This window comes from Ilyonectria robusta (genome assembly GCF_021365365.1).
Source record: "Ilyonectria robusta strain PMI_751 chromosome Unknown BGZ61scaffold_6, whole genome shotgun sequence".
NCBI lineage: Eukaryota > Fungi > Ascomycota > Sordariomycetes > Hypocreales > Nectriaceae > Ilyonectria > Ilyonectria robusta.
In genome coordinates, this window is record NW_025764440.1 from 897,899 (window position 1) to 923,864 (window position 25,966).

The window sequence follows — 25,966 nt, forward strand, 5'->3', positions numbered from 1 at the left end:
CGGCTCAATGACTAAATCGACTGAGTCTCCCTTGCCGGGCTGAGACCTTCAATCATAGGCATTCTGTCCGACACCCCACCCCCCGGGTCCCGAGGCCACTTTGCCTATATTACTTAATGCCCGGCTTGTTCTTCCCCCCCATGTTCGTGTTTGATCCCCACCTTTCCATCTGGAACCCCCCACGGGTTTGGCAAAGTTCCTGTGGTTTATCTATTTGCATTGCGTCGTTGCCATTACCTTCATCTCTCCTATCCTTCTCGCCATTTTTGCCTCCCATAACACTATAGATGGATAACAGCCCTGGCGCCACACGCCGGGATTCCGAGGGCCATGGCCTTCGCTTCCTCAACGAAGAGTGGAACGAGAGTATCTCCAACGGCGAGCTCTTTACGCTTGTGTGGAATGAAACGATCGAGGGTTCAGATGCCCAACTGGGTGTCTTCCGGATTACATACCCCCGAGATGGAGTCAAAGAATACGAGTTGGTGACGAATCTGACAGGTGAGTGTTATACTAATCTGTGCTCCTGTTTGCTGTGTATTTAAGTGCAGGCATATATTAACCAGCACTGTAGAGTTCATGGAGTCGACGACTTGCGAATGGACGCCTGATGAATTAAACGATGACCTCTATGCCATGTGGCTGACAACGGTCAGCAATGGGAATCAGAGCTGGACCATTTCACCCCCCTGGAAGTTAAGAAACTATGTGAGCCAGTCCCACAAATTCTCTTCACTACCTCTACGTCGTTACACTTCTCTCTAACACAGCCCTCCGATAGAGAGGCCGAAGACTCCATTGGGCTGCTCCCGTTGGCATCCCTATTGTAGTCATCCTCGGCCTCTATGCTCTCTGTTTGGTGGGCTGTCTCTGGTACAGGCGTCGGAAGCGCTTGAAGCGTGAACGGGATGCCGCTGACGGCGACGACCACACCAACGAGGCCACCGATACCGAGGACGCTGCAGGCCGGCACCCCTCTGTCAGTTCCGTCGAGACGGCTCAGACATTTGATGAGCCCGACTTCAAGAAACCTGACACCGTGGTGGTCGTCTCTCATGAATACCTCGATTTGCCGACTCCAGAACGGGAGCAACTACGAGACTCCCAGCGAGGTACCTGGATTGAGACTGTGCACTTTGATGGCATCAGATTTGATCGAGGTCGACGAAGAAGCAATGACAGTGTGGACGATGAGGAGCGTCAAGGTCCACCGCGAAGGCCCGGGGAGTTGTACGTGGCGCCTGGTACGGCAATATGATGGATAGTCTTTGATCCATTTCAACATGAATTCAAACACATAGCGAAAGAACGAGACGCATGAGAACGACGACAATGATTAAGATGCTCACATAGGATCAACAGGGGCTGGGTTGGCGGAGTAAGAATTGGGGCTTGAAAACGAAATATTGGAGCATCGGAAGCTGTAATCCGGTTCATAAACAATACCGTCTTTAGCTTGAGTATGTTTTTGAAGTGGGAACTATTAACCTCACCGACAGACTCCGTTACGGCAGTGAATATTATATTTTGAAAATACTAAATTAACCTGCACCCTTTGATAATTCAGAATCCCCCACCCGCACTTCAATGTGATCTTGGGTTCCTCTTTACAACCATAATGGCGCATGTCAAAATGGCGGCCGGGTGAAGACCTCAAGCCTGCCCAAGGGCTTCTTTGCCACCCCTGCAATGACAACTGGTTCAGTCACGGGCGAAGAGACATTTTCTAGCGAAAACTTCATTATGCTAGAAGAACTAGGGAGTAGATAGTGAAGATAGGGTATTCGGCAAAATCGCCGGAAACGGACTGGAATTTGGGCCATGATCAAGGCATGTCCTGGACTCTTGAAAGTAGGGGCCTCCCTGTCGATCTCACCGCCCACTACAAAAGTTCAAGGGGCGATCCACGTTCGCGAAGCTTATTTAGTATGTATCTATGTCAGATGGAAGTAGTTACCTGAGATGTCACAAAATTGTATCTCCCATCTCCCGTCTGCAACGGTGTCGCGGCGACGGACAAGCCTACATCGTTCATGCTTTGTAAGTGGGCGCATCTACACAACCCAGTCTTTCATACTCCATAAGCACTTTCCAACCCAACATGATTGAAAACCCCACTCAAGGATTAAATCCTAAGATTTTGCTCTCAGTTACTATTTGGTCTATCGTTTGGCAGTGAGGTCTTGGTTGTCAGTTGTTCGAATGAGGTGTCACGTGCACCACCATTGAAACCCGGAAGTGACCGGGGTTCGGGTCCACTTTGTTCCATTTCCAGCCTTCGCGGTCTGTGGCAGGCAGGAGCCTCTTGCGTGAGCCTCGTCACTAATCCAGCTCCGTCCATCCAAATCCCAACACGCCCCACGACACTCACATCCATCGCATCCAACCCGATCAACAATTCCCACGAGATCGATCTTTTTTTCTGCGACTCTCCTTCATCGCAACTACCATTCGACTCATAATATTACACCCCCGCCTCGCCCATCATGTCTGAGGGAGCTCTGAAGCCCGAGAAGGACTTCTCGAAGGAGGTTGACCAGCAGCTTCCCGAAGCTGAGAAGTTGGCTGCGGTATGCTTCCTTTTGCTTGGCTCGCCAGCCCAACCATCTGCTAACTTGTTGCCCTAGTCCAACAACCTTCAGGGTGCGATTGAGAAGCTCGTTGCGCTTGAGAAGCAGACCCGACAAGTAAGCCCCAAGCTCCACAGCTCCGCAGGGCGTCTCTGACCCAGAACAGGCCTCCGATCTTGCGTCGACATCCCGAGTACTCGTCGCCATCGTTACACTTTGCAAAAATGCCGCCGACTGGAGCTTGATGAACGACCAGACCCTGGTCCTGTCCAAGAAGCACAGCCAGCTGAAGCAAGCCATTACCAAGATGGTCCAGACCGTCATGGGCTTCCTTGACGAGACCCCCGATCTCAAGACCAAGCTTACCGTTATCGAGACTCTGCGAACAGTAACAGAGGGCAAGATCTTTGTCGAGGTCGAGCGCGCTCGCGTTACCAAGATCCTTTCCGACATCAAGAAGGAGCAGGGAGACCTCAAGGCCGCCACTGAGATTCTCTGCGAGTTGCAGGTCGAGACCTTTGGATCTATGGACAGGCGAGAGAAGACGGAGTTCATTCTGGCCCAGGTTGCGCTTTGCATCGAGAGCGAGGACTGGACACAGGCTGGCATTTTGGGCCGCAAGATCAGCACACGATACCTTTCACGGAAGGTGAAGAAGACTCCCGAGCAGCTGGAGAAGGAACAGAAGGAGCGCGAGAAGAAGAAGGCCCGTGGCGAGGAGGTACCCGAAGTGAAGGAGGACGACACAACCGACCTTAAGCTCCGCTACTACGAGCAACAGATCATCCTCGCCAAGCATGACGAGAAGTACCTCGATGTTTGCAAGCACTACCGACAGGTCTTGGACACGGAGGCGGTGGAAGATGACCCCGCCAAGCTGCACCCTGTAGGTACACTAGCTTGCGTTGCTCGCTTCGCCACTAACTGTTTTCCAGGTTCTGCAGCGAATCATTTACTTTGTCATTCTGGCCCCCTATGACAACGAACAACACGATCTCCTCCACCGCATCCACAAGGACACCCGCAACACTCAGGTTGCGGCCGACGCTGAGCTTCTCCGGCTCTTCACCGTCCACGAGCTGATGCGATGGCCGGAGATTTCCAAGAAGTTCGGTCCCCAACTGTGCAGCACCGATGTGTTCGATGTTCAGGCTGGCCAGTCATCAGACGAGAAGGCGCACCAGAGGTGGAAGGATCTGCGAAAACGGGTCATTGAGCACAACGTCCGCGTTGTTGCCAAATACTACACCCGCATTCAGATGGGTCGACTCACCCAGCTGCTCGATCTCGACGAGGATGAGACGGAGAAGTACATTAGTGAGCTCGTCACATCCAAGACGGTCTACGCCAAGATCGACCGGCCTGCCCAGGTTGTCAGCTTCGCGAAGCCCCGGGATGCCGATGATATCCTGAACGAGTGGAGCCACAACATGAAGAGCCTCCTAGGCCACCTGGAGAGGATTGATCATCTCATCACCAAGGAAGAGATGATGGCTCGTATTCAACCTGCAAGCGGAAAATAAGTCTGGGCACCGGGGTTACATGGCGGTTAGATACATATTCATGACGGTTCTGGGTGGAGTCTGTAATGATACAGGTTAGATAGTCCTCGGGGTGAGGATATGTAACATTTGGCGCATGAGTGCATTGCGCTATTCCCGTGTCTATTCCGAATGTCTATATGTATCGCCAACCAGATTAGTCTAGGAACCAGCTTCTCAAAGCTCCGCTTTGGGTTCTGCGTCGTAAGCATGCTGCTTGATGAAGCCAGCCAACGGCATCGCCCACTCCTTGGACACAGGTACGTGATGTCCGCCGGGATGGATCACGACGACAGGCTCCTCGCACCGATCCACAAGCCCCTGACTGCGGCTTTCCTCAACGACGGTATCTAGGCTTCCCAGGTAGTGCAGCGTCGGGGTCTTGATCTTGGGTTCGTAGCAGAACGCGAGAGAGTCCACGGGCGCAAAGAAGCCTGAGTAGCTAACGGCAAACTTGACAGGCTTCCCGCCGTTGGCCTCCCTGAGTCCTCGTGCCCAGTTGCCCTCCTGGCCCTCAGGCGTCGGCCGGTCCTCCAGCGCAGCCGCCACAAGACCGGCCATGGCACCGCCCTGGCTGAAGCCGCACACGGCATCGACACCGCCGGCCTCGCGGATGGCATCAGCGACAGTGGCCATGCCCTCGTCAAGGTAGCGGTAGGCGCCCGAAGCCTCGTCCTTACGCCACCACGCCCAGGTGTCGGGCTGATAGTCGTCGGCTTGCGGCTCCGCGGGTGGCTGGTAGCCCGGGATGTCGGCGGCCGTGAGTCGGTTAGGCGCTGTGGGGTAGATGGGCACCGGGAGCAGGGCGAGAGGTGTGAGAACCTTTATGAGGAGCTTCTCCAGGGCACGGGTCTTGGCCCGGAACAGGGGGCCAGACTGTGTGAAGCCTGCGATGAGGGTTAGTGAGTGGCTTTGTGTGAAGGTGAGGATGGCAATCCAGGATAGAACGACGAAGTACACAACTCCTTAGAACGCTTCTCATAAAGGAAGTGACAACTCCTGTTTGGTGACTTACCGTGGAGCATTAGAATCTTGACTTCCTTCTTGCCTCCATTGCTCTTAGGCTTCTGTTGGTTTGCGCCCTTGGGCCCCGCGGCGGCAGTCATGGTGAAAATCAAGGCTCTAGGTGTAAAAACAGGAGGTCTAGTTGTGAGTGGTCTAGCGGTGGCAAAGAAGCCAGAGAGGAAACGCATCTACAAGAGTATAAATGAAATGTATGATGACAAAAGACGGACGTATCTGGCTCGCCGTGTGAGTCGTCGGATCGTGGTGTGAGCGATAACGGTGATTTGTCAGAGTGAGATTTGGGGGATCTTAGGCCCGTAATTCAGGACTGGAGGGATTCCGGTTTGATCCCCCCACATGAGGACAACCTGGGCTCTATAGATATGGAGATATGACATATTTCTACGGTCTATGAGTTTGGAGACGCCTAATTACTATGATTTCCTCATTGTGCCAAGCCAAGGCCACAATTGGAGGTCCACGGTTGACATATTACACAAGTTAGATTACCAGCGAAAACGCATCACGTCGGCAATAGATATATAAGCTACGATAAGAAAAACTTTCTCGAGAGCTCTCAAGGTGGTAAATAGCCAATGACACGGCCAGATCCTCTCAGTCGCATTTCCAGTTTCCAGTTTGAATGGTTCGATTGTTGTGTCGCATGGACAACAGCATTGGGGTTGGCAAGCAATCCAGGCACGTGGGACGTATGTCGAGACGATTCGTTTTGACAATAGGTCAATTAAGCCCCTTATGCGACTCTATGATACAATTCCATCTCACAGGATCCGGGGCTCGCGCTCGAGCGGATCGATTGTGTTTTCTTCGACGAAATCTCAAGTTCCTCCATGTCCGATTTAGTGGCCGCCAGTCTTGGCGTTGGGGTTGCGGGCGTCGTTCTTCCACTCGGCAGCTATGGGATACGGTCAGCTCGAGATGACCTCGGGGGGGTTCTTGTCGTAGGGGGATCGTACAGCTCATCATGCTGGTCTGGATAGAGTTGACACCGTAGGCGATGACAACACCTGTATATTCACGTCAATTGCTGTCCAAACTCGTCAACGCATCAATCGGGGTCGGCGCGTGGGGGAATGCTCGTCGAGGACACGGTATCGTCGGGAGAGCTGCGCATTGTCACGTACCGGCAGCGAAGAAGGGCCAGTACGGCTTCACTGTTAAGAAACTGGTTAGCGGGACACGTCGCTTCGGCAACACGGAAGGAGTCGCAATTGGAACCGGAGGGACGCACGGAAGGGAGCCGGGAACTTCTTGAAGGGTTGGACACCGAGCCACGACATTTTGAAGGTGTTGGAGGATATCGCGAGGAAGGGGATCGGTTCGGGTTGATGGAGGTTCGGCAGGGTGCTTTGAGATTGAGAGTCTTCAAAACGAGCGCTTTTCGATGCAAAGCTCCGAGCGGGTTCTGCCGAAGCCGAGCACCGGAAATCAGTGGCGGCCTGAGGCAGCGAGGCAGGCGGCTGATGCAGAAATGCCAAGCAACTGCACGGGCCAGGCCCCACCTACTACGCGCTCGGAGCCGCATAAACCATTCTGCCGAACCCCGCGTTTTCATGCAGGCGCTAAGCACTTACACGTGATGGTGTCCTGGCAGGTGACATCATGGGGAAGCTCAGCGAGCTCGCAGCTTTAAGAAGAGGGGATACGTACTTGTCTCACCCAAGCTTTGTGCTTTGACTTCTTCAAATCAGCCTATTCTGCGACCGTTGAGACTCGTCAGAAACTCGTCAAACTATCCCAAGTGCGGGGTGAAGATACCTGGAACGTAACAGAAGCTGTTCCGTCCCTCCAATACCACGCACCCACTTGTCTTGTCTCGTCCACCCTGGTCATTGCCAACCCTCCCTCAACTCTACAGTGCCGCCAAGGGCAAGCTCGAACCGCTTCGCTTCCCTCCTTCATTCTGTGCCTTGCCACTGTCTGCCAGCTGCCGGTTGCCTTCTGCCATCCGTCATCTGCTTCTGACGCAACCAACTGCCTATTTCGTCTTCTGCCTCTCCCTCTACCTCTGCCTCTACCATTCAATCTTGCGCCTCCTCTTGCTCTCCGATTGCCGATCTTGCAACCTCGGCTTTCCCGGGAGATCACCCTTGTTTACCTCCCCTCCTCGTGTCGTCGCACACCTCCCCGGAGCTTCTCATAGCTCCCAGGCCTTGCACCCTTCCACCTCTCACATCCAACCGCCCTCCCTCCCCAACATGCTGAGCCGTCAGTTTGTCCGTGCCGCCGCGGTCGCCCCGCGGTCTGGCCTGCGAGCTCTCAGCACCAGCGCCCTGCGGCAGAGCAAGACACCTTCGATGGGAGATGTCAATCCTTCGCGGGCAACCGTCGAAACGTTCAATCGGAAGCAGATTGCGTTTCGCGAGCAGCAGATCCAGGCACAGAAGAACCGGGAAGCTAGTGCGTTCACCTCACCCCCGAAGTCGGCTGACGCTGCCTCCAAGCAGCCAACTCAGGGCTCACAGGATGCGAACGCAGGGCGGAGCGCCGAGACCAAGCAGCCTGAACCCGACCGAAAGGCTGGTCCGCTGACGAACCTCATCTACGGAACAAAGGAGGGTCGCGAGCTGGAGGCCCAACTTGAGGCCAGTTTCAGCCAGGTCCTCGCCCGCGGCAAGTACGTTCACTCTATTGTCTTCCACGAGGTCAAGCCCGACAAGGTCGATGAGTACGTCAAGCTTGTAGGCGATTGGTACCCCAAGATGGCCAACACCCCAGAGAACAAGGTACACTTGGTGGGCAGCTGGCGGACAGAGGTCGGCGATTGCGACACATTTGGTATGTTTCCTTGCTCTCTTGTCCGGCTTGTTATCTTTGCCTGCCGTTTGACGTCAACCTCAGAAACACAATTGCTGACTTGAGGCGGGGTTATAGTTCATATCTGGGAGTATCAGAAGTACGAAGGCTACCACGCGTCGCGACACAACATCTCAAACCACCCCGACTTCGCCGAGTTCGACAACAAGCTCAAGGGCATGATCAAATCCAAGAATATCTCACTGATGCAGGAGTTCTCATTCTGGCCCACTACCCCACCACGAGAGCTTGGTGGCGTCTTTGAGCTCCGGTCTTACACCCTGCATCCGGGCAACCTACTTGAGTGGGAGACTCACTGGCGCCGCGGCCTCAAGGCCCGTCGCGAAGTCATGGAGGGTGTCGGTGCCTGGTTCGTTCAGATTGGCGACCTCAACACCGTTCACCATCTGTGGCAGTTTGCCAACCTCGAGGAGCGCCGCACTCGTCGCGAGCAGAGCTGGCAGGTCGAGGGCTGGAGCGACACGGTCCACAAGACGGTGCCCTTGATTCAGAGCATGAAGTCACGCATCCTTATCCCCATGCCGTGGTCTCCTGTGGCTTGAGCTCGCTCCGTGTCAGCATGGACTCGCCGTCTAGAGCTCAATGTTTCACTGCTCGGCTGTGTTGCCATGACCACCGGCGGACTGGACCCCCACTGTTTGACAGAAGCTGGGGCATCATTTTCCTTTGTTGAAATGCATAGCTCATTTGGTTGTTGATGGCGTGAGGATCGGATCGGATGGGTGGAGAAAGCGAAGCAAACTTGTCGATGGTGAATTGCATGTACAGATAAATCTACATTCCTACCAAATTGTGTGAATTGAGTCATGAGCCAACAAGAGAAGACGAACTGCGCCGATACTTTGCCATGTTTCCGATTCCCATATATACAAACCTGTCTACTCTTGACGCCGGGAATATCTAATTCCCATGTTAACCAATGCCCCTCAGTCTTCCGAGTCTACGCCCATCACGGCACTCAAGTTCCTCCTCGCCTGGCCGAGCATGTGACTTAGGAACCCAAGCTTTGATTGCAACGAAATCAAACTCGGGTCCGCGCTCTCGACCCGAACCTTTTCCCTCACATAGACTTCCTGAATATCCCTACCGTTACCAAAGAGTGGAGGTGTAGTCCTGGGTTCTGGGGTGTGTCTTGCGCTGCGGGGTCTTGACTCTCCGCTGTCGCTGCCCTTGGTATTGTACTTGAAGATTGTATCCATTTCATCGTGTTCGAGTCGGCGGAATGTGCCAATGGCAAGACCGAGCTTGGTGCCGAAGTGGACCGGGGCGTCAACGGGTTCGAGGGCTCGCAGCCAGAGGACAATGGAGCTCTCCTGGAGACCAATGTAGAAGCTGAGATTCGGGCCGGGAGCCGGCTGGAAGTGGTAGGCTGGACAAGACGCGGCTTGCCAGCCAGGATCGGCCTCGGTGAGCGGCGGGCCCTTGAGGAGGGCAGCGGAGTCGGTGAGTGAGTCGGCGAGGAGGGCAAGGGTGGAGGCTAGGGAGCTCGGGTCTTGGGGCTTGGAGAGGGTAATGGAGAGGAGGTCGATGGCTTGTGTGAGATGGGTGTGGAGTGAGTCGAGGGCGTGAATGTGGATGGCGTCGGAGTGGGAGAGCGAGAGCGTATGCGCGGCCATGGTTCGGAGTTGAAGGTGGAGGGACTGCATAGACCCAGGGGGTTAGTTTTCTAGCCACCGCGAATAGGGGACTGATGCGCTACTTACGCCCTTGACGATGCGGGTGCCCACGCGGGTGAGGGTCCCCTTGACCTTTTCGTTGCGCGGCGTGCTCATGACGAGCGTGCTCCCGGGATCAATGGGCGCGAGGAGCGCATAGCAGTCGTCCAGGTTATGCTTGAGGTTGCGACAAATCTCCAGCGTCTCTTCGACGATCCATTCAAGCTCTCGTTCCTTGGAGTAGTAAATCAGCATGATGGCTTAACCCTTTGCAATCCCCGTTGCAGTGTTCGTGGACGATGACGGAAGCTCCTCGTCGTACCTGGGTTGCCGCGGCTTTAAGCCTGAGCTCGTCCGGCGAGACAGCGGGCCAGACTGCAATGGACATGGTGGCCTATCGAGACGGGAGTGCGCGGGAGATGGTATAGGCAGCCATAGAGAGGCCCGAGACAGCGAGCTCTCGGGAGGGGAATGGCGGCGACGGCGATGGCTGCGGATGGGCGTTCGCGACGGGCGAGTTGGAGGTGGAGGAATCGCCAGACGCCCTCGCAAGGTTGGCCCGTGGCATGTTGGAGGTGACGTGGGAGGGAGCCGCAGTGGGGTTTGCGCTGCAGTAGCGCCGTGGTCCAGTGGAGACCCGCTGGAAGAATTGACGGCGCCAGTGGGGTAGCTTTTTGACGACGGGCGACTAGGCAGAGAGAAAAGTCGACGACGGACCAGTTCGGACTTCAGACTCACTCACGACGAATACCCGGCACCGCTTGGCATCTCATCGCTATAACCCTGCGAGCTAGGATCTCACAAGGAGCGACTTTAATATTAGGTTGCATTCATAACATCATCGCCCACCAAGGGTCTTGACAAGCCACTGCCATTGGCTCCTCTTTCGGCCGCTCAGTCACACATCAGTCTTCAAACTCATCTGCCTATCTACCCGTCTAGGTAGCAACACCACAGAAACAACACCATGGCTTCAAGTAAAGCCACCGATGCTGCTTCATCCCGGCTGCCTGGGACATTGACCAAGCTCCCTCCTATTCCCAATGGTACTATCCAACTCCACGGCCGACCTACTACGCTCTGACTAACCTCACCATACAGGCGCCCGCGTCGAGAAGCGGCCCCTAACTAGGCGGCAGCCTCCGGCATCGTCCAAATCGCGCATCATCTACGTGTCCTCGCGCACGCCCTTTGTGGCCGTCGTCAAGCGGGTGCGCAAGCAACTCGACGCCTCGCTGCAGACCGTCGGCGCCGCGCCCAAGAGCGCGTCGGTGCACTCGCGCATCCAGGCGCTGGAGCGGATGGGCGGCGAGATCCAGGGGGACGGCGGCGTGGTTACTGTCATGGGCACAGGGCGCGCCGTCGAGAGGACGCTGGCCGTGGCGAGCTGGTTTGAGCAGCAGGACGATTGTCTCGTGGAGGTGCGGACGAGGACGGTGGGGACCATTGACGACGTGGTTGTCGAGGATGGGGATGTTGAGGATGCGAGCCGGTTAAGGAAGATGAGCTGTTTGGAGGTGACGGTTAAGCTCAAGTGACACTTTCACCAGAGTTGGACGACTCTGTTGAATTGAACTGCATAGGGCTGAACAGCATCGAGGTGTGAGGAGGTGGGTGCAGACCAGACCAAGAACGGGGCTTTGCTAACATCCGTCCAGACATGCTTTTTCAGGGCACCCATGGCGGAGCTCGTGGGAAGCCTGATCTAAGTCACGAAGGCCGATACCAGGGGCCTGGCAACCTTGTCAGCAACATATTGTACTTTGGCGTGACCGATGCCTCCGGAATTGCGGTTGCCTCCCATCTACGATTTCTGACTTGCATTCCCCGCTTGGCCCGACCTCCCAGGCGGGCCGCATGCCCGGCGAAGGTGTCAGTTATCAAGAGGTGCGAAGCGAGCTAGTCGTGTCACGATGGCGACCCGGGGATATAGCTGCCTACCCGCGGCCATTGGCTGATGACGGCCGTTGGAACGTGGCATACACCATCACGGCCAGGTCTCACACCGCATATGTCAGCGGCGAAGTAAGGTCTCTCCGCCAGCCATGCCTTGTTCGGCGTATCTTCTGAGCCTGGACTTAACCGGAGTTCCGAATGGGGTACAAAGAATCGCTGTCTAGTGTTAGTGAGAATCAAGCCTGCTTAAGTGCTTAGCAGGTGGCGGATAACCGCGACGAGAGCTTGCAGTCGTTTAATAATCTGAGTGACATCTGATTAGAAACGCCCGTCTCGCGGATCCGGAGTCGGTCGCGAGCATCACGGCGAGGTTATACAGTCGATTCGAGGAGCGCCAGAGTGAGCCGGAGTGACTGTGGAGTTGCAAAGCCAGCCCCCCGCTGTGCGTTTAAAAGTTGACCAGAGTTGTCATGTTTCTCGTAGACCCGTCAACCCGGTGAAGACAAAAGAAAAAAATATGCCTAATCAAAGTCCCAAAAGTCGAATGCAAGTTCCGTCCTGCGCCGGGTTCCAATGCACCGTCCCATATTCGTAATCCCCTCCCCCCCCGCGGCCGACGTTGAAATCGGCGGCCCGCCAAGATTGCTCCCCCCCGTACGCCGAGCTCCGAGGATCCATGCCAATCAAATCGGATCCATATGCAATGCTAAACGTTGTTTGGATGTCATCATCCTCAAACCGTCTTCTTACGAGTCCTCCTCTTCGCGTTCATATCTATGTGACGCGGTACGCACTAAGAAACCCCGGGAGTCAGCACACTGCATCTCATCTCATCCCATCTCATCCGGCAGTCGCAGGAAAGGAGGGCTGTCAAGGGGGAGTTGCTTACTCAATGACGAGGTGCTCACCACGCCAGGCACCGCTAGCCACCCACAGGCCGCAGTTGACAATCTCTGCATAGCGCTTGTCGGCTGTCTTGATAGTGGCAAACATGCGAAAGCCGTAGCGGCGCGGGTCAATGTCCTTGGGGCTGCGCGGGCTGAGGAGCGCATCGAGGACGTCCGACGGGCCCGAGAGGGAGCCGCGTGTACGCATCTCAAGTCTAAGTGTGAGGTTTGGTCAGCGTCGTGGACTCACTAAACCATCATGCAGGGTTGCGGGGTGTAAGAGGGGAGGGCTTCGTACACTGCAGGTATCTCGTCGCTAGTCTGCACAACAAAGGCGCCTTCAACGAGTCTCATGGGTCGGAACCCGCGGGCTTGGCCGAGATCATATCCACCAGCCTATAGAGATAACTCAACTTGGTCAGCCGCAAGACATATACAGAAGGAGAGGCATATGAGATGCCTGTCGCAAACTCGAGGTGTTGCGATAAGGGAACGTACCATAACGCGGCCGTGGCCAAATGAGCCAGACCATACGCCGGCAGCGACCGTTGTGATTTCCTTTGTAGCGCCGGTATCAACACGGGCGGGTTCCTGGTTGAGTCGGACGGCGAGCCGGAAATCGAAGTCGAGGGCGGGCATGGGAAAGGCAAGGCCCGGGCACGGGAAGTGATTAAGAGAGCGCTGGCAGGCTTCTTCGACGGTCCTATAAAATTACCCAAAGAGAAAGTCAGCAAGCCGATGGCTTTAGTGAATGACGGATTCATCTCCCTCAATATGAATATGAAAGTGTTGGAGATGAAGGTTGGGGGTTGACATACTTGCCGGGGCCTTCTCTCATTTCCATCTCGGCTTGTGCGCGGTACAACATGCCACCATCGTTAAAACACCCCGTTCCACTGCTATTTCCACTTGCACTTCCGCTTCCGCTTCCACAGTCGAAAGTAGACGGCGTCCCGATGCCATAATGCGGAAATGCCGAGGGGTGAGGCATGTCCGGCATAACTAGCTTAGTATCCCAGTCGGCGGCCGCGGGCACCTGAGGGACGGCCTGGAACGGCGACGGGAAGCTGGGGTGGGAGTTGGGCATGCATGTCGACTCGGTGACGTCTGTGGGCGCGGTGCTGGTGGGCAGCGACAAGGTGTCGGTCTCGGTGGCCATGTCTTGTTGTTGCGGTGGTGGTGATGTTTGCGAAGCGGATGACGAGAGGGAGCAGACGGAAGTGTGCCGCCCGGTTTCTCTGGAACCCTGGACTTCGACGGGAGAATTACGAGCACATCGAGACCTGGGGGTGGCGTGGCGTAGTTGCTTGATTCTTGTGCTTGCTCTCTGTTTGCGAACCTTGGTGGTCATGGGGTGAATTAAAATCGGTTGGGCGAGGTGAGGCGAACAAGAGGCTGAGTGAGTCGTCGGAGCGGGTTGGTGAGCCGAGGTGTAGATGGGTTTTGTGTGAGCGTCGTCCGGGGGTTGCACGGCGTAGTAGCGATGTCGCAATCCTCAAATCGGGGGAGCCTTTGGAACCAACCACAAGGTGACTCTGCGGCGCTGTAATACTTGAATTCCGGATACCGACGTCACATATAATGGAAAGGATAGAGCAGAGCAGAGCAGACAGGATAGAAGGGCCCGGCGGAGGGGGGGAGCAGGCCAAGGCTGGGTATTTAAAGCGGTTTCCCATCCGGGAATGCCTCGAGCTGCATCCCGCCCAAGCCGACGGAGCAAGGACAGGAGCCCAGGCGCCTGAGGTGTCTAGGTGCTGGTGCTGGCTGCTGCCCTGGGGCGGGTTTTGTCATGCTTGCAAATCTCCGAAGCCATGGAGCACTCTTCGGCCGTGGGGACGGGGGACGGAACTACCTTACAGGTGGCACTGGGTCTAGGCTTGGGCGTGGGCTTGGGCTTGGGCTTGGGTCTCGGCGTACGTTATCCAAACTCAACCAATTCAGCCGTTCGGCGTCTTCTCTCAGCCGCTGGCTTCAGTGGGCTGTACCTAGGCTGTGGGCTGTGGGCTTGCCCTCCAGTGCACACCTCGCGCCGCACCACCACAAAGTCCGAGACGCTCGGTAATCCAAAGAACCCCCCATATCCGCCGTGGGAGGGCACACATAAGCCTGGGCCTAGGCCTGAAGGGCGCCGGTACATCCCTAGTACAGCCTGCCACAGCGCATCTTATTACGCCCTCCGGCCTGCGAGGTGCGCTACTCGCTGCTCGGGTGGAGTTTGCGTGCGCTGCGTCCGGGGTGGTGACGCCCATCTCCCGGTCTATCGGATCCCAGAGCCCTACCAACACGCACCCCAGCACAGGCTTACCAGGATGGCTTTTGATGGATTGGCTGGTGAGTTTTGCCCAGCGGAACTCCGCAGCATCAGCAGCACCCACGGCAGCAAAGTCCCCATCTTCGTTCTGCCTGATGGTGGTGTACCAACTCTCCTCGGTTCGGGCGTCTTGGTTTGGGTGGATAGAGCCTCTCAGCGCGCCCCCAAAACTCTCCGCGGCGCAAAAGCTTCAGCCCCCGGATGTCAACCGACTCAATCGCCGATGGCGCCGGGAGGAGGGCCCACGATGGACCATGGACTTACACCTCCCGCGCATTGGCTCCGGGGTTTACGTACGGAGGCGGCACGCGGCGCATCTTTGTCATTCAGTGAGCGACGCTGCTGTCTCTCGGGCGATGCCCTTACAAATGGGCATGCGACATGATTACGGAGTCAAGGCCAAAGAGACAGGCCTGGGAGAACACACACCCATCCACAAAACACTGGAGCAGGGCGACGACCAACTCCGGCATTGCTGGGATCCTCATGTACCTGCCGGATACAACCCTCCTCTCTCACGTCGCAGGGCACGCACCGTCGAGTTGCATGCAGAATGCAGATGGCAGCCAGCAATCACTCACTCCGCGCCGGCTGCTTTTGCGCGAAAGGTCAGCTCCAAGCTCCCCCCAGCGCGCAAACGCAAAGGCAAACACACAAAACGCCAGGATGCACCTCGCTGGGATTACAGGGCTTAAGTCCGCGTGGGAGCGGGGCCCCCCATCCTGTTCGCCGTCCGGCATCCTCGGACGATTCAGACTCTCCGAGGCCCGGTGCCAGCAACTCGCTTTCGCTGTGTAGCCTGCAACTCAGGTGGCAAGCAGGTTTCGCCTTCGCATTTACTAATTTTTTTGGCCTTCTCACCAGCGGCCGTGATTTGTATTTCCAGCAAGTCGCACTCCGTAATCTCACTCGCGCTCCGAGCGGGGCATCCTCCTGCGGAGTTATTTCCAGGCCGATCGGAGGCTGCTCGACGGGCCTTTCTCGCCGTTCGCTCTCGGGTTCCAGAACACCCTCCGCGCTGGGGTGATCCACCCGCGACCCAAACGAGCAACCACAAGACAACCTCCGGAATCCGATTTCCCACGGCCGAAAGCGCCAGGCACTTAGGTAAGTGTTCCGTCTCTGGAGCAGGTGGTTTGCTACTACGTAGTAAGGCTCTCTCTCCCACTTCCCTTATTCGTCTCCCGTCTCTAGAGTAGGTGGTTTGCCAAGGCTCTCTCTCTCTCTCACACATTTCCCTCATTCGTCGTCTCTCGCCTCTTCGCCTCTCGTCTATCGCAGTTACGTAGCACATGGGAGACATTCCGGGTGGTGGCGCCCGAACCCCCGAGCGCGAACTTCGTTGTGCGGCTGACAAATTGGCGACCCAACCATGACAACGGAACCTAGACAAGTCTGCCCTCGAAATACTGGCCAGTCCCCCGACTAAAAATCCGAGAACCGCTCCCGCACCAGGGGGAGGGACATCGGCCATCATTAGCCCGCATTCTGATAACGTTACGGAGTAGAGGGCACCCTGTTCCATGTAAGTTCCAGCGCGGATGCAGTGCTGCATTTCCCCAAATCTCACGACCTCGTATTGTAGATACCTATACATGTTGGATGCTCCGCGACAGAGAGGGCGACATGTGCTTGCCAACTAAGCTATGTACATGCGCAGTACAGCACACGGAGAGATCTCGATGCAACTGATACCGAGCAGTAGTAGTTCAGTACAGTACATGTGTATGTCCGTAGGGTGGGGGAGGGGCTCCTCTTGAAGCTAGCCCTACAGAACTCCGAGGGAGGGCGTCATGATCTCTCAAGCTTGTCATCGGCTCGTCGTGCCAAGGGCGCTTGTTCCCTTGATCCCTACCCCTTCCCCCTCTCCCATCCCAAGCAGCTTCCTTATCAAGAAACATCGTCAGCCAAACTCTTAGAGACGGTCGTGTCGTCCGTCCCTCCCGGCCGTGGATCGCCACGAGAAGGGCGCGCGCCGTGCAAGTCCCGTATGCGAGTCCGAGCCGCGTCGGAGGGCTGCGCCAGCGTCGGCGAAGACTATTAATATGCCCCGAACACGCGTTGTCTCGCCTCATCGTGTAGCGGCGACAGAGAGCGAGACGTGGCACTCGGCGACATCTCCTCGTACGGTGCGTGGCTGCCCACTGCCGCAATGGCTGTCCGTGATGAATGCCCGTGATGGCTGCCATAAGTTAGCTTCCAGGCCATCATGACACCCGCGCGCGCGGTCATGGGCTAGGAAGCCGGGGTCTGCATGTCACATCGTCCCGTTCCGAACGAGCTCCAAGTCCCCTCCCCCAACATTTTGGTTTTCACATCGAAACATTTCAGCCCGAGCTAGGTAAAACCAGGGCAAGGGCAGAGTTGATTTTGGGCCAAGCGCTGGACGACCGGTTCAAAGATTGACCAAGGCCCCTTTCCCGCGATGGCGGGGGATTCGGGCTTGCTGATCAAGCAGGAATCTGCTCTGTCAGCCAGTAAGGGCTAGTTGATTACGCGCCACCATGAAATACATCAAATTGCACCCTTTTCCGTTATAGTTCAAGGCTGCATATGACAAGGTGGAATTAGTTTCCGTAGTGTCGAACTGAGGGTTGCAATGACTCTCCCTCGCAAAGGGTGAGGCTGGCCTGGATACATCCAAGTTCAGTGGACAAGGAAGTGAGCGGGAATCAGCAGCTCCGGTTCGGAGTCTGTTTCAGCCCACCTCGATCTCCGTCAATTATACTCACTATTCCACCATCACTTTCTAATTTTGGCACAAGTAATAGTTTCTGGGCTTTGAAAAGGAAACGAGTGTGAAAATGTGGTGTGGCGTTCTGCTACCCTTTAGCCGTAACATGTCTCTCACACAAGACACTCTCCGCAACATGACAGCCAAGAAGGCTTGTTTTGAGACCGGTTTAGTGGCCAATGTATGATACCTCATTCCACACAGTATTTCGCATACAGTTGAATTTGCCGTAATGCGGCGAGAGCCACTGGTCCAAGTCCTGAATTAAACGATTGTCCACAGACGGAAAGCATCGCGGAGAGCTCCGGTGAGTTGTGTCAAGGAGAGGCACCACGTTCCCAAGGAAGCTTGTGTTTCTGAGACTAGGCGAGGCCTGTGCACCAGTTGCGAAACGCAAACTGGACTTGCAAGTCATGCAAACTAAACGCTTTTCCCGACAAGCATATCCCAGAACCTGTCAATTAACTCAAGAAGTCATGACCAAAATGAGAAGCTGGACGCAATGTCGGCAGAGACGGGCTCGAGTCCATAACCTTGGGCAACTCTGTCTTTGCTACCCTGAGCAGGCTCGCCACCATAAAATTTCGACAACTGACGAGAATTGGATGGCTTCATGAGCAATTGACAGTTCCTCGCCAGGCAAGCGTGAAATTTCCTGGCCCGCTGCGTCATTGCGCCTCTTCGTATGACGAAATGGAGGACCCGCGTATCCTTTGGCCGTTCAGGAGTATCACGGACCCCTTTTTACGGTGGAGCCGAGGGCCCGCTCCCGACTGTGGTACTTGGCACCATGTACTTCCCTACTTCGTATATAGTACAGCATCGTATAGGAAAGGAATTGTCGGCCAATTCTGATTACGGCGTCGGGTGCCGACACCCTCTTTCCGTGGCCTCGTATCTCCACGCGAGAGTCGGATTCCCCGCCTTGAAGTACGTCTTCGGGCGTAGACCTTGGGTGTCAGAGGGAGTAAATGCCTGCGCGCGCGGCGGCAATCTGACTGATGCTGTGTGGGACGGGAACGCTGAAACAAGCGGCGACGCTCAATCTATCTGAAAGTCTAGAGGAAAATCCAAAGCAATCCGTCCGAGAAGCGAACAAGGGGGGCCCTGGCCATCCCATCGCCCAGCGGTGTGTCAAATCCATCCAATCCCCGGTGGCTAGCCTCATGCCGTTGTCTTCAACGCGGGATTGCCCTGGGTTCTAGCTTCGGCCTGGCTTTGGGTTGTGGGTTCTTTGTCTCGACCTTGTCTTGGGTTGCACATGAAGACTGAATCTGCAATGGATTGTCGAAACTCGCGTGCAACAGGGTTGTTCTGATTCGCCACCTCTTTCCCTTCTGGTGGCCTGCACCGGACTGAACTGTGCTCCATCCTCCGTGCAGCTTCCCCATGAGCGGAGGATGGTATTCGTGTGCGTCCGCGTCAGCTTTGTTGGTGGGTTGTTAGATTCGGAGCTTCGATGTGGCTGTATCTTGTTAATAGACTTCCATCCACGTCATATGCCTCGAGTACCGTGATCAATGACGCTCTGGTTTGGAGTACGAGCTCCCAGTGGCAATGGTAAATTGGCCTAGACAGAAAACAACTTCTGCAGCAGACCGAGATGGCATCATTCTTGTCTTCAGTGCCATCACACTGACTTCCTTATCTGGGCTAGTAGTTGGTCTGAAACTAAGACACAGAGCCAGTAACGAATGGCTGTCGAGGAGTTGGAAAACGGACCGGGCTCGGGCGCCAGTTGGCGACATTGCTTATCCCTTCCTTTCTGATTGCCCATTCTCTGCTAATTCTTCCGTCCCTGGTCGATATCCGGCACCGTGCTCCCTGAGTCCATGGCGATTTGCGCAGGTTAGGTTTGGTGTCTTGGGGCTGTGGCTCTGGCGGTTCTTGTTCTGCCCCACGTCCCCACCGTCGAGACCAGGGTCGCATGTCGTCGCTGGGCCCATCTCCCTTTCGTCGACGACAGTTGGGTGGTTCGTAGACGTCGAGGTACTCCAGGTTCGGCAGCATGCGTGTACTATCCCAATTACGCAGCGCAGTAGGTCCTCCAGTCACCGTCGTCCATCGCCCATCGTTCAACGCCTGTCGACCCGCGGCGGCATGTGCCACAGCGGCCTCTGCGCCCGATCTACAGCGCAGTACATCCCCTAGAAGTGCCTCCCTAACCGGATCCCCCACTCCCCGAAAGGGGCTCCCTCCTGTCGCTGCGAGGCATGTTCGGCAGGCTACCGACTGGGACTCTTTCAAGCTCGGTGCTGTGTCCACCAACCACGTCTCAGGGGTATCTTCAGATTCAGGGTACCTGAGATAGAGGTACCAGATAGCCCCGGACCCTTGGTCCCCTCGATCCATCGTAACTCTGTGGTCTGGGCCTCCACGTCACTTTCACTCGTCGCTCGTGCCGTCCATAGCTCCTTCCACGTATCATTTCTCCTCATATACCTACCTACCAGTCCCGCGACTCGCACGTTGTGGCGTTGGCGTCTTGTTCGCTCAGCCCAACACAGCCAATCTTTTCCTTCCATCTCCTCGTCATCCTCTTTATTCACCCAAGTCCCTTCAGCAGCTCCCTCCCTACTGCGAGTAGTGCGAATAGTGCGAATAGTGCGCACCTGAGTCGATAGCCGCTCGCGCCTTCTGCAATCAGCGTCAAGGAATCAACCCTCACCACTTCCCCTTGCTGGCTTGGCGGATCCTTAGCGAAAACTCCAACGTCGAAAGCGGTGCCACATCCTGCAGCTCCAGAGATTGCGCGCGACCTCATTTTGCCTAGGGTGCAACCGCTGCTGGGGCTCTGTGCTAGAACCGCTGCTAGAACAGTCCCTGTGCTGCGCCAGGGCCAGGTTGTATCCAATTGCGGATCCCCTACAAGACTCCCCTTCCCGCCGCGACGCAACCACCAGGGACTTTTTTTGTTGCATCTTCATTCTTTGCCCGTTGTCGTCGTCGTCGCCTCGCTTCTTCCCCTCGTTCCTCCCGACCGCCCTCTCTTCTCGATGCGCCTCTGGACCTTCACCTAGTGTTTCTCCTCCTCCGCTGCTGACGGCATCTCCCCTGTGACGGGCATCCACTCCTTTAACTATACGAGAGCACCCTCAGCACCGCCGAATTTCGTCGCTACCCGTCGCCTGTCATGCTCAATTCTCGGCGCGCCATCGTGGCCGCCATATTCATCCTCACTTTCTTCTTCCTCCTCTCGAGATCGCACGAGTCTCCCTCAGCTCCCTCGACCCCTCATGCCGCCGCCTCCAACAATGACGCTCCTGCCTCGAACCCCGATTCTACAACCCCCAAGCCTGCGGAACCTAAGGAGATGGAGGTGAAGCCGCGACGCATGAGGCCCCGCATTGACATGTCGGACATGTCCACCGACGGCAAGCTCGCCTACGCATACCCCTACGATGTCGAGTCCAAGTTCCCGGCCTACATTTGGCAGACTTGGAAGTACAGCCCCGACGATCCCAACTTCAAGTTCCGTGACGAGGAGGCGTCCTGGACTGACGAGCACCCGGGCTTCGTCCACGAGGTCATCACTGATGATGTCGCTGTCAACTTGCTTCGCCTTCTCTACGCCTCGATCCCTGAGGTGCTTGAGGCCTACAACGCCATGCCCCTGCCTGTCCTCAAAGCCGACTTCTTCCGCTACCTCATTCTCTTTGCTCGTGGTGGTATCTACTCAGATATCGACACATTCGCCATCCAGAGCGCATTCAAATGGATCCCAGAGGAGGTTCCCCGAGAAACCGTTGGTCTTGTCATTGGCATCGAGGCTGACCCTGACCGCCCTGACTGGGCAGACTGGTACAGCCGTCGCATCCAATTTTGTCAGTGGACCATCCAGAGTAAACCTGGACACCCCGTCCTGCGCGATATCATCGGCCGCATTACCAACAAGACGCTCGCCTGGAAGAGCGCGGGCAAGCTCGAAAAATTCCAAGGCAACGATGTGGTGGAGTTCACAGGTCCGGCCCTGTGGACAGATACCGTCATGGACTATTTGAATGACGGGCGCTACTTCGATGTCAGCGCAAGCAAGGAAAAGATTGATTATCGCCAATTCACGGGCATGGTGACGAGCAAGCGGGTGGGCGACGTTGTGGTCCTGCCCATCACAAGCTTCTCTCCAGGTGTGGGACAGATGGGCGCCAAAGAGCCCGATGATCCCATGGCCTTCGTGAAGCATGACTTTGAAGGTAAGCAGATGCTCAGAACAAGGGCGTTTGCGGACAGGGCTGACTACTTCATTACAGGTACATGGAAACCCGAGAGTGAGCGACACATGGGCGAGCAGCAGGAGGAGACCGTACAACCGCCAAAGCAGCAGGTCATTCAGCAATAACCTCAAGCCCCCGGCTAACAACAATACCAATACACCATTACCGACGAGACTTAATGCTCCACGACGACCTACCTAAGATACGCTTCTCAACATTGTATATTTCAGTTGCTACTCTATTCTAATGGCATCCTTCAATGCCTGTTTTGGGCTGGTTTCCACTTTATGTGGCTTCCCTTCGAGCCTGTTCTACCTACAACGATTGCATTGCAGAGGAAGCGCAAAAAAATTGGGGGCAAAGGGGACTAGACTTGATTTCTTTTTTTTTTCCTCCGTTGGAGTGTGTACCTGTGTTTTTGGGATAGATTTTGGACTTTTTCTACTTCTCGTTTGAGTTGCCATCATCGATGTTCTTTCTAGGGCTGTTTGCAGTTCCTGAGGTGTTGTAAGGGGCAAGAATTTCATGGAGTAGGAGTACGATGACTACTTTGACGGACATGGCCGATTCGCTCGGCTAATGCATATATTTATGTCATGAGCAAACGCGAGGAGTCGAGGTGGCGGACATGACGGAGATAGATCCGTCAACAGCATGGGCTCGGCCTTGAAGGAGACGAGCTGCTGCTGCACTGTCGCGATATGGTTCCAGGGAAGGGATTTTAGACAGTGCCCAAGAGGCACCTCATCAATCAGAACCGGCTATGAGCGAGCAAGTTGCCCACTAATATTCTTGACAACTTGTAGTATCCATCATTCTTGAAGGGCAATGTCATGCGCATGATGGCCATCTAGCCATCGACCAACCAGATGGCCTTAGCTTTGTTACCCCTTGTCAAGGTTACGTCCGTCCACCCGTGTCAAGGACATTTTATCTTTCAATTTATTTTACGATAGAAACTGAACTGTTACAGAATTTAAGACGGATATACGGAGGGCTCTTTCAAAAGTCTTATCTAAGCGCTAGTAAATTATATCTATTTATCCCTGTCGGTTACCTGAGATATATAAAGCTGTTACAGTCTCGTTAAATGGCTGCTGTAACTTCAGGAGTAGTACGCTGCTGATCAGGATATAGCAGTTGCTGTATACTATAGCCTGCTATTCTTTAGAGCCTATAGAAATCAGGAAGTACTTAGTGTACTTATTATCTAACCTAATGATTAGGACTTACTTCTTATAGATAAGACTTTTAAAAGGGCCCTCCGTACAGACCAGGTAAATTATCTCATATTGGACTCGGGTGTAAAAAATTTGTCCTTACATGTCATTAGTATTTTGAATATGTGCGAATAACAATACTCTTCCTTATTCAGGTTGGTTGGCTCAATTCAGTTCAACCGCCCAACTTGGCTTCGCGATTTCTGCTGCAACCCCGCATTTTCCCCAGATTTGGCACGCATGCGCCTCGCTCTCGGCCCCATTCATTGGGCGAACAGCTGAGGGGAAAGGAACTTGGGTTACGGTTCCGCGCCCCGTCCCCCGTCTGTCCCGCATGCATGCCGCTCAAGTGGAGAGGGGAAAGGGAGCGGAGGCACGGCTATCATTGGCGATGGTAGCCGAGGCGAAGGGGGGAAGCAGTGATGATGTTGGTTCAGAGCTGGGGCAACTGTTTGTTCTTCGCAAAGGACGGACGAGAGACGGGACATCAGCCGCCAGACGCGAAGTGCGAGTGAGACATAGTGTCCGCATACATCAGCAACTAATCGATTGGCACGCCGAGACTGAGTGTGAGCTCCATCATCTCACGGCGACAGAGCTATCAGTCGAGAGAGAAATCGGCCACATCTTCAACTCAGCCGCCGGACCCAGCCAGAGTTTACTCCCGTCAATGCGGGCACAACGGCGACAATGATAACGATGCGAGGACTGGCCAGACGCAGTCTTGCGAGCGGGGCGGCGAGCGGGAGGAGGACGTTGCAGCAGCGACGGGCAATCGCCACCGCAGGGTTGAGCCTTCGATGGGGTCCTGAAGAGGTACGTGTTGGCTGGCTTCTTTTCAGTTTGTTGGTTTGCGCGTACATGTCATGATGGGAATGGGGAGGCGGATACACGGGCAAGTGTCCGTGGCTGGGGATGGTGTCCTTCTCTTCAAGCAATGGCGACGACAGCTTTGGGGTCAATGAGGAGATTGACATGCTGGATGAGTCCTCTGTCATCTGTTGGCGTCAACGCAAGTCACGTCATCATCTCATGATACTACACATCACTAACACCCACTCTCTCAGCCCGCCCTGTACACCGGCACCATCCCTCAGCACTTCTCCTCCATCGTCTCCTCCCACGGCGACCGCCCAGCCGTCATTGCCCGCTCCCCATCATCGCCGCCACTCTCCATCTCCTCCGCCGAAACATCGCTCTCGTACTATGCCCTCGACCTGCTCTCCAACCGGCTCGCCGCGTCGCTCGCTTCTCTCGGCGTCCGCAAGGGCGACAGGGTCGCCGTCTCGCTCGGCAACACACCCGACTTCGCCGCCCTCACCTACGCCATCTTCAAGCTCGGCGCCGTCCTCGTGCCCCTGAACCCGGGCTTCAACGACCGCCAGGTCGCTGCTGCGCTGCAGCACCTCGCCGTCGAGGTTCTGATCATCGGGGCTGTTACGGATCTGGCGTACCGGCCTGGCAAGGGGAGATGCAACCAGCCTCTGCTCGAGAGCATAGTTGGCGATCTCGACGCTTCATCCATCCAAAGCGAGACTGTCCCCTCACTAAAGAAGGTCATCGTCGTGGATAACCGTGCCAGCCACCCTGATATCAACTTCAACCTCGAGGGTTGCCGCGCCCTGACGCCCTCCACCATCCTCCTCGAGGGCTCTGACCGTCCTGTCACGCCGGATGAGCCCCTGGACCCAAACGAAACCGTCAATATCCAGTTCACCTCCGGGACTACGTCAACACCCAAAGCCGCCATGCTCTCCCACCGCTCCATCCTCAACAACGGCGCCCTGATCGCAAACCGCATGGGTCTCGTGCCGCAAGACCGCATCGTCGTGCCGCCGCCCCTGTTCCACTGCTTCGGCAGCGTCCTGGGCTACATGGCAACGGCCACCACGGGTGCGGCCATCCTCTTCCCTAGCCCGGCCTTCGACCCCGTCGCCACGCTGCGCATGTGCGTCGACCACGATGCCACGGGCCTCTACGGCGTGAGCACCATGTTAGTTGCAGTCCTCGAGGCGCTCGACTCAGGCGAGGTGGTGGACTCGGCGCCCAAGAACCTCACCAAGGGCATCGTCGCCGGCAGCAGCGTCCCCGAGTCGCTCATGCGCACCCTCTACGCCCGGCTCGGCCTCGGCGACGTCGTCATCTGCTACGGCATGACCGAGACCAGCCCCGTCAGCTGCATGACGTCGCCTTCGGATCCGCTGGCCAAGCGCACCGCCAGCGTCGGCGTCCCGATGCCGCATACCGGCGTCAAGGTCGTCGACCCGCACGACCGGAGCCGCGTCCTTCCCCTCGGCGAGCGGGGCGAGCTCGCAGCCGCGGGATACCTCGTCATGAAGGGCTACTACGGGGACGAGGCGCGCACGGCCGAGGTGCGGCTGGCGGACCCCGAAGACGGCACGGTGTGGATGTACTCGGGCGACGAGGCCGAGATGGACAAGGACGGCTACGTGCAAATCACCGGCCGCATCAAAGACCTGATTATCCGCGGCGGCGAGAACATCCACCCCCTCGAGGTGGAGGACTGTCTGATGACGCACGTGGGCGTGCGCGAAGCCAGTGTCGTCGGCGTCCCAGACGAGCGGCTGGGCGAGGCCGTCGCCGCCTTCGTGATCCCAGCGCGGGGGTGGAAGCCGAGCGACGACGAGGCGGCGACGGTCGAAGAAAGCGAGCAGCAGCACACGCTCACTCCCGAGACGGTGCGGTCGTGGGTGGCGACGCGGTTGTCGAAGCACCTGGTGCCCAAGTACGTCTTCTGGGCCGACGAATATCCCAAGACGGCGAGCGGCAAGATCCAGAAGTTCAAGCTGCGAGACACAGCGCGGGAGACGCTCGGGTTGGAAGAGACAAAGTGAAGGACATGTGACTCGGTAAGGAAGAGCAGGGTAAACGATGAATGAATCTTATTGATGTAGATGGCGTCTTCAGGGGTTGTATGTCCCCGTCTCATGTCTATAGGGAAACCACATAGCAAGTCAAGACAAGATATCTGTACAAAACCCCAGGTCCAAAATGCACCCCAAAACACGCAAGCAAACTTTTTTATGTTCTCTCTGCTAGGGCCGTCATCGTCTATAGGACGTATGCTGTTGCTC

General features: G+C 56.0%; 12 protein-coding genes across 12 annotated transcripts; 7 read left to right on the plus strand and 5 right to left on the minus strand.

Annotated features, from left to right (window-relative positions):
* The first annotated feature begins 49 nt into the window (after positions 1–49).
* BGZ61DRAFT_447655 (uncharacterized protein) lies at positions 50–1,541 on the plus strand. The gene is made up of 3 exons (XM_046245381.1): positions 50–501; positions 575–708; positions 782–1,541. Exons 1-3 carry the CDS (start codon positions 288–290, stop codon positions 1,256–1,258), a joined length of 825 nt encoding a protein of 274 aa, XP_046106766.1. The 5' UTR covers positions 50–287; the 3' UTR covers positions 1,259–1,541.
* A 945-nt stretch (positions 1,542–2,486) lies between these two features.
* BGZ61DRAFT_346874 (PCI domain-containing protein) lies at positions 2,487–4,093 on the plus strand (the record flags this gene model as incomplete). Its single annotated transcript, XM_046239923.1, has 4 exons — positions 2,487–2,570; positions 2,628–2,687; positions 2,737–3,456; positions 3,506–4,093. The coding sequence occupies 4 exons, from the start codon at positions 2,487–2,489 to the stop codon at positions 4,091–4,093; spliced, it is 1,452 nt and encodes a 483-aa protein (XP_046106767.1).
* A 195-nt stretch (positions 4,094–4,288) lies between these two features.
* Positions 4,289–5,217, minus strand: BGZ61DRAFT_475859 (serine hydrolase FSH; the record flags this gene model as incomplete). Its single annotated transcript, XM_046248740.1, has 2 exons — positions 4,289–4,998; positions 5,127–5,217. 2 exons carry the CDS (start codon positions 5,215–5,217, stop codon positions 4,289–4,291), a joined length of 801 nt encoding a protein of 266 aa, XP_046106768.1.
* A 291-nt stretch (positions 5,218–5,508) lies between these two features.
* Positions 5,509–6,498, minus strand: BGZ61DRAFT_447662 (ATPase, F0 complex, subunit J). Its single transcript, XM_046245382.1, has 4 exons — positions 6,369–6,498; positions 6,262–6,291; positions 6,094–6,144; positions 5,509–6,032 (listed from the first exon to the last, which is right to left on the minus strand). Exons 1-4 carry the CDS (start codon positions 6,415–6,417, stop codon positions 5,977–5,979), a joined length of 186 nt encoding a protein of 61 aa, XP_046106769.1. The 5' UTR covers positions 6,418–6,498; the 3' UTR covers positions 5,509–5,976.
* Positions 6,499–7,335: 837 nt separating this feature from the next.
* On the plus strand, positions 7,336–8,496 carry BGZ61DRAFT_530421 (uncharacterized protein; the record flags this gene model as incomplete). Its single annotated transcript, XM_046253559.1, has 2 exons — positions 7,336–7,915; positions 8,012–8,496. 2 exons carry the CDS (start codon positions 7,336–7,338, stop codon positions 8,494–8,496), a joined length of 1,065 nt encoding a protein of 354 aa, XP_046106770.1.
* Positions 8,497–8,880: 384 nt separating this feature from the next.
* Positions 8,881–9,997, minus strand: BGZ61DRAFT_475861 (RAVE subunit 2/Rogdi; the record flags this gene model as incomplete). Its single annotated transcript, XM_046248741.1, has 3 exons — positions 8,881–9,594; positions 9,658–9,843; positions 9,932–9,997. The coding sequence occupies 3 exons, from the start codon at positions 9,995–9,997 to the stop codon at positions 8,881–8,883; spliced, it is 966 nt and encodes a 321-aa protein (XP_046106771.1).
* A 579-nt stretch (positions 9,998–10,576) lies between these two features.
* Positions 10,577–11,147, plus strand: BGZ61DRAFT_530423 (Rpp20 subunit of nuclear RNase MRP and P-domain-containing protein; the record flags this gene model as incomplete). Its single annotated transcript, XM_046253560.1, has 2 exons — positions 10,577–10,655; positions 10,711–11,147. The coding sequence occupies 2 exons, from the start codon at positions 10,577–10,579 to the stop codon at positions 11,145–11,147; spliced, it is 516 nt and encodes a 171-aa protein (XP_046106772.1).
* A 1,132-nt stretch (positions 11,148–12,279) lies between these two features.
* Positions 12,280–13,551, minus strand: BGZ61DRAFT_492369 (uncharacterized protein; the record flags this gene model as incomplete). The annotated part of the gene is made up of 5 exons (XM_046250544.1): positions 12,280–12,298; positions 12,395–12,607; positions 12,691–12,788; positions 12,891–13,095; positions 13,211–13,551. The coding sequence occupies 5 exons, from the start codon at positions 13,549–13,551 to the stop codon at positions 12,280–12,282; spliced, it is 876 nt and encodes a 291-aa protein (XP_046106773.1).
* A 652-nt stretch (positions 13,552–14,203) lies between these two features.
* Positions 14,204–15,088, plus strand: BGZ61DRAFT_475864 (uncharacterized protein; the record flags this gene model as incomplete). Its single annotated transcript, XM_046248742.1, has 1 exon — positions 14,204–15,088. The coding sequence occupies one exon, from the start codon at positions 14,204–14,206 to the stop codon at positions 15,086–15,088; it is 885 nt and encodes a 294-aa protein (XP_046106774.1).
* Positions 15,089–18,952: 3,864 nt separating this feature from the next.
* BGZ61DRAFT_572140 (uncharacterized protein) lies at positions 18,953–19,789 on the minus strand (the record flags this gene model as incomplete). Its single annotated transcript, XM_046256090.1, has 1 exon — positions 18,953–19,789. One exon carries the CDS (start codon positions 19,787–19,789, stop codon positions 19,109–19,111), a length of 681 nt encoding a protein of 226 aa, XP_046106775.1. The 3' UTR covers positions 18,953–19,108.
* A 781-nt stretch (positions 19,790–20,570) lies between these two features.
* BGZ61DRAFT_475866 (nucleotide-diphospho-sugar transferase) lies at positions 20,571–21,776 on the plus strand (the record flags this gene model as incomplete). The annotated part of the gene is made up of 2 exons (XM_046248743.1): positions 20,571–21,630; positions 21,688–21,776. 2 exons carry the CDS (start codon positions 20,571–20,573, stop codon positions 21,774–21,776), a joined length of 1,149 nt encoding a protein of 382 aa, XP_046106776.1.
* Positions 21,777–23,570: 1,794 nt separating this feature from the next.
* Positions 23,571–25,726, plus strand: BGZ61DRAFT_347373 (uncharacterized protein; the record flags this gene model as incomplete). Its single annotated transcript, XM_046239964.1, has 2 exons — positions 23,571–23,687; positions 23,939–25,726. The coding sequence occupies 2 exons, from the start codon at positions 23,571–23,573 to the stop codon at positions 25,724–25,726; spliced, it is 1,905 nt and encodes a 634-aa protein (XP_046106777.1).
* Between the last annotated feature and the right edge of the window lie 240 nt (positions 25,727–25,966).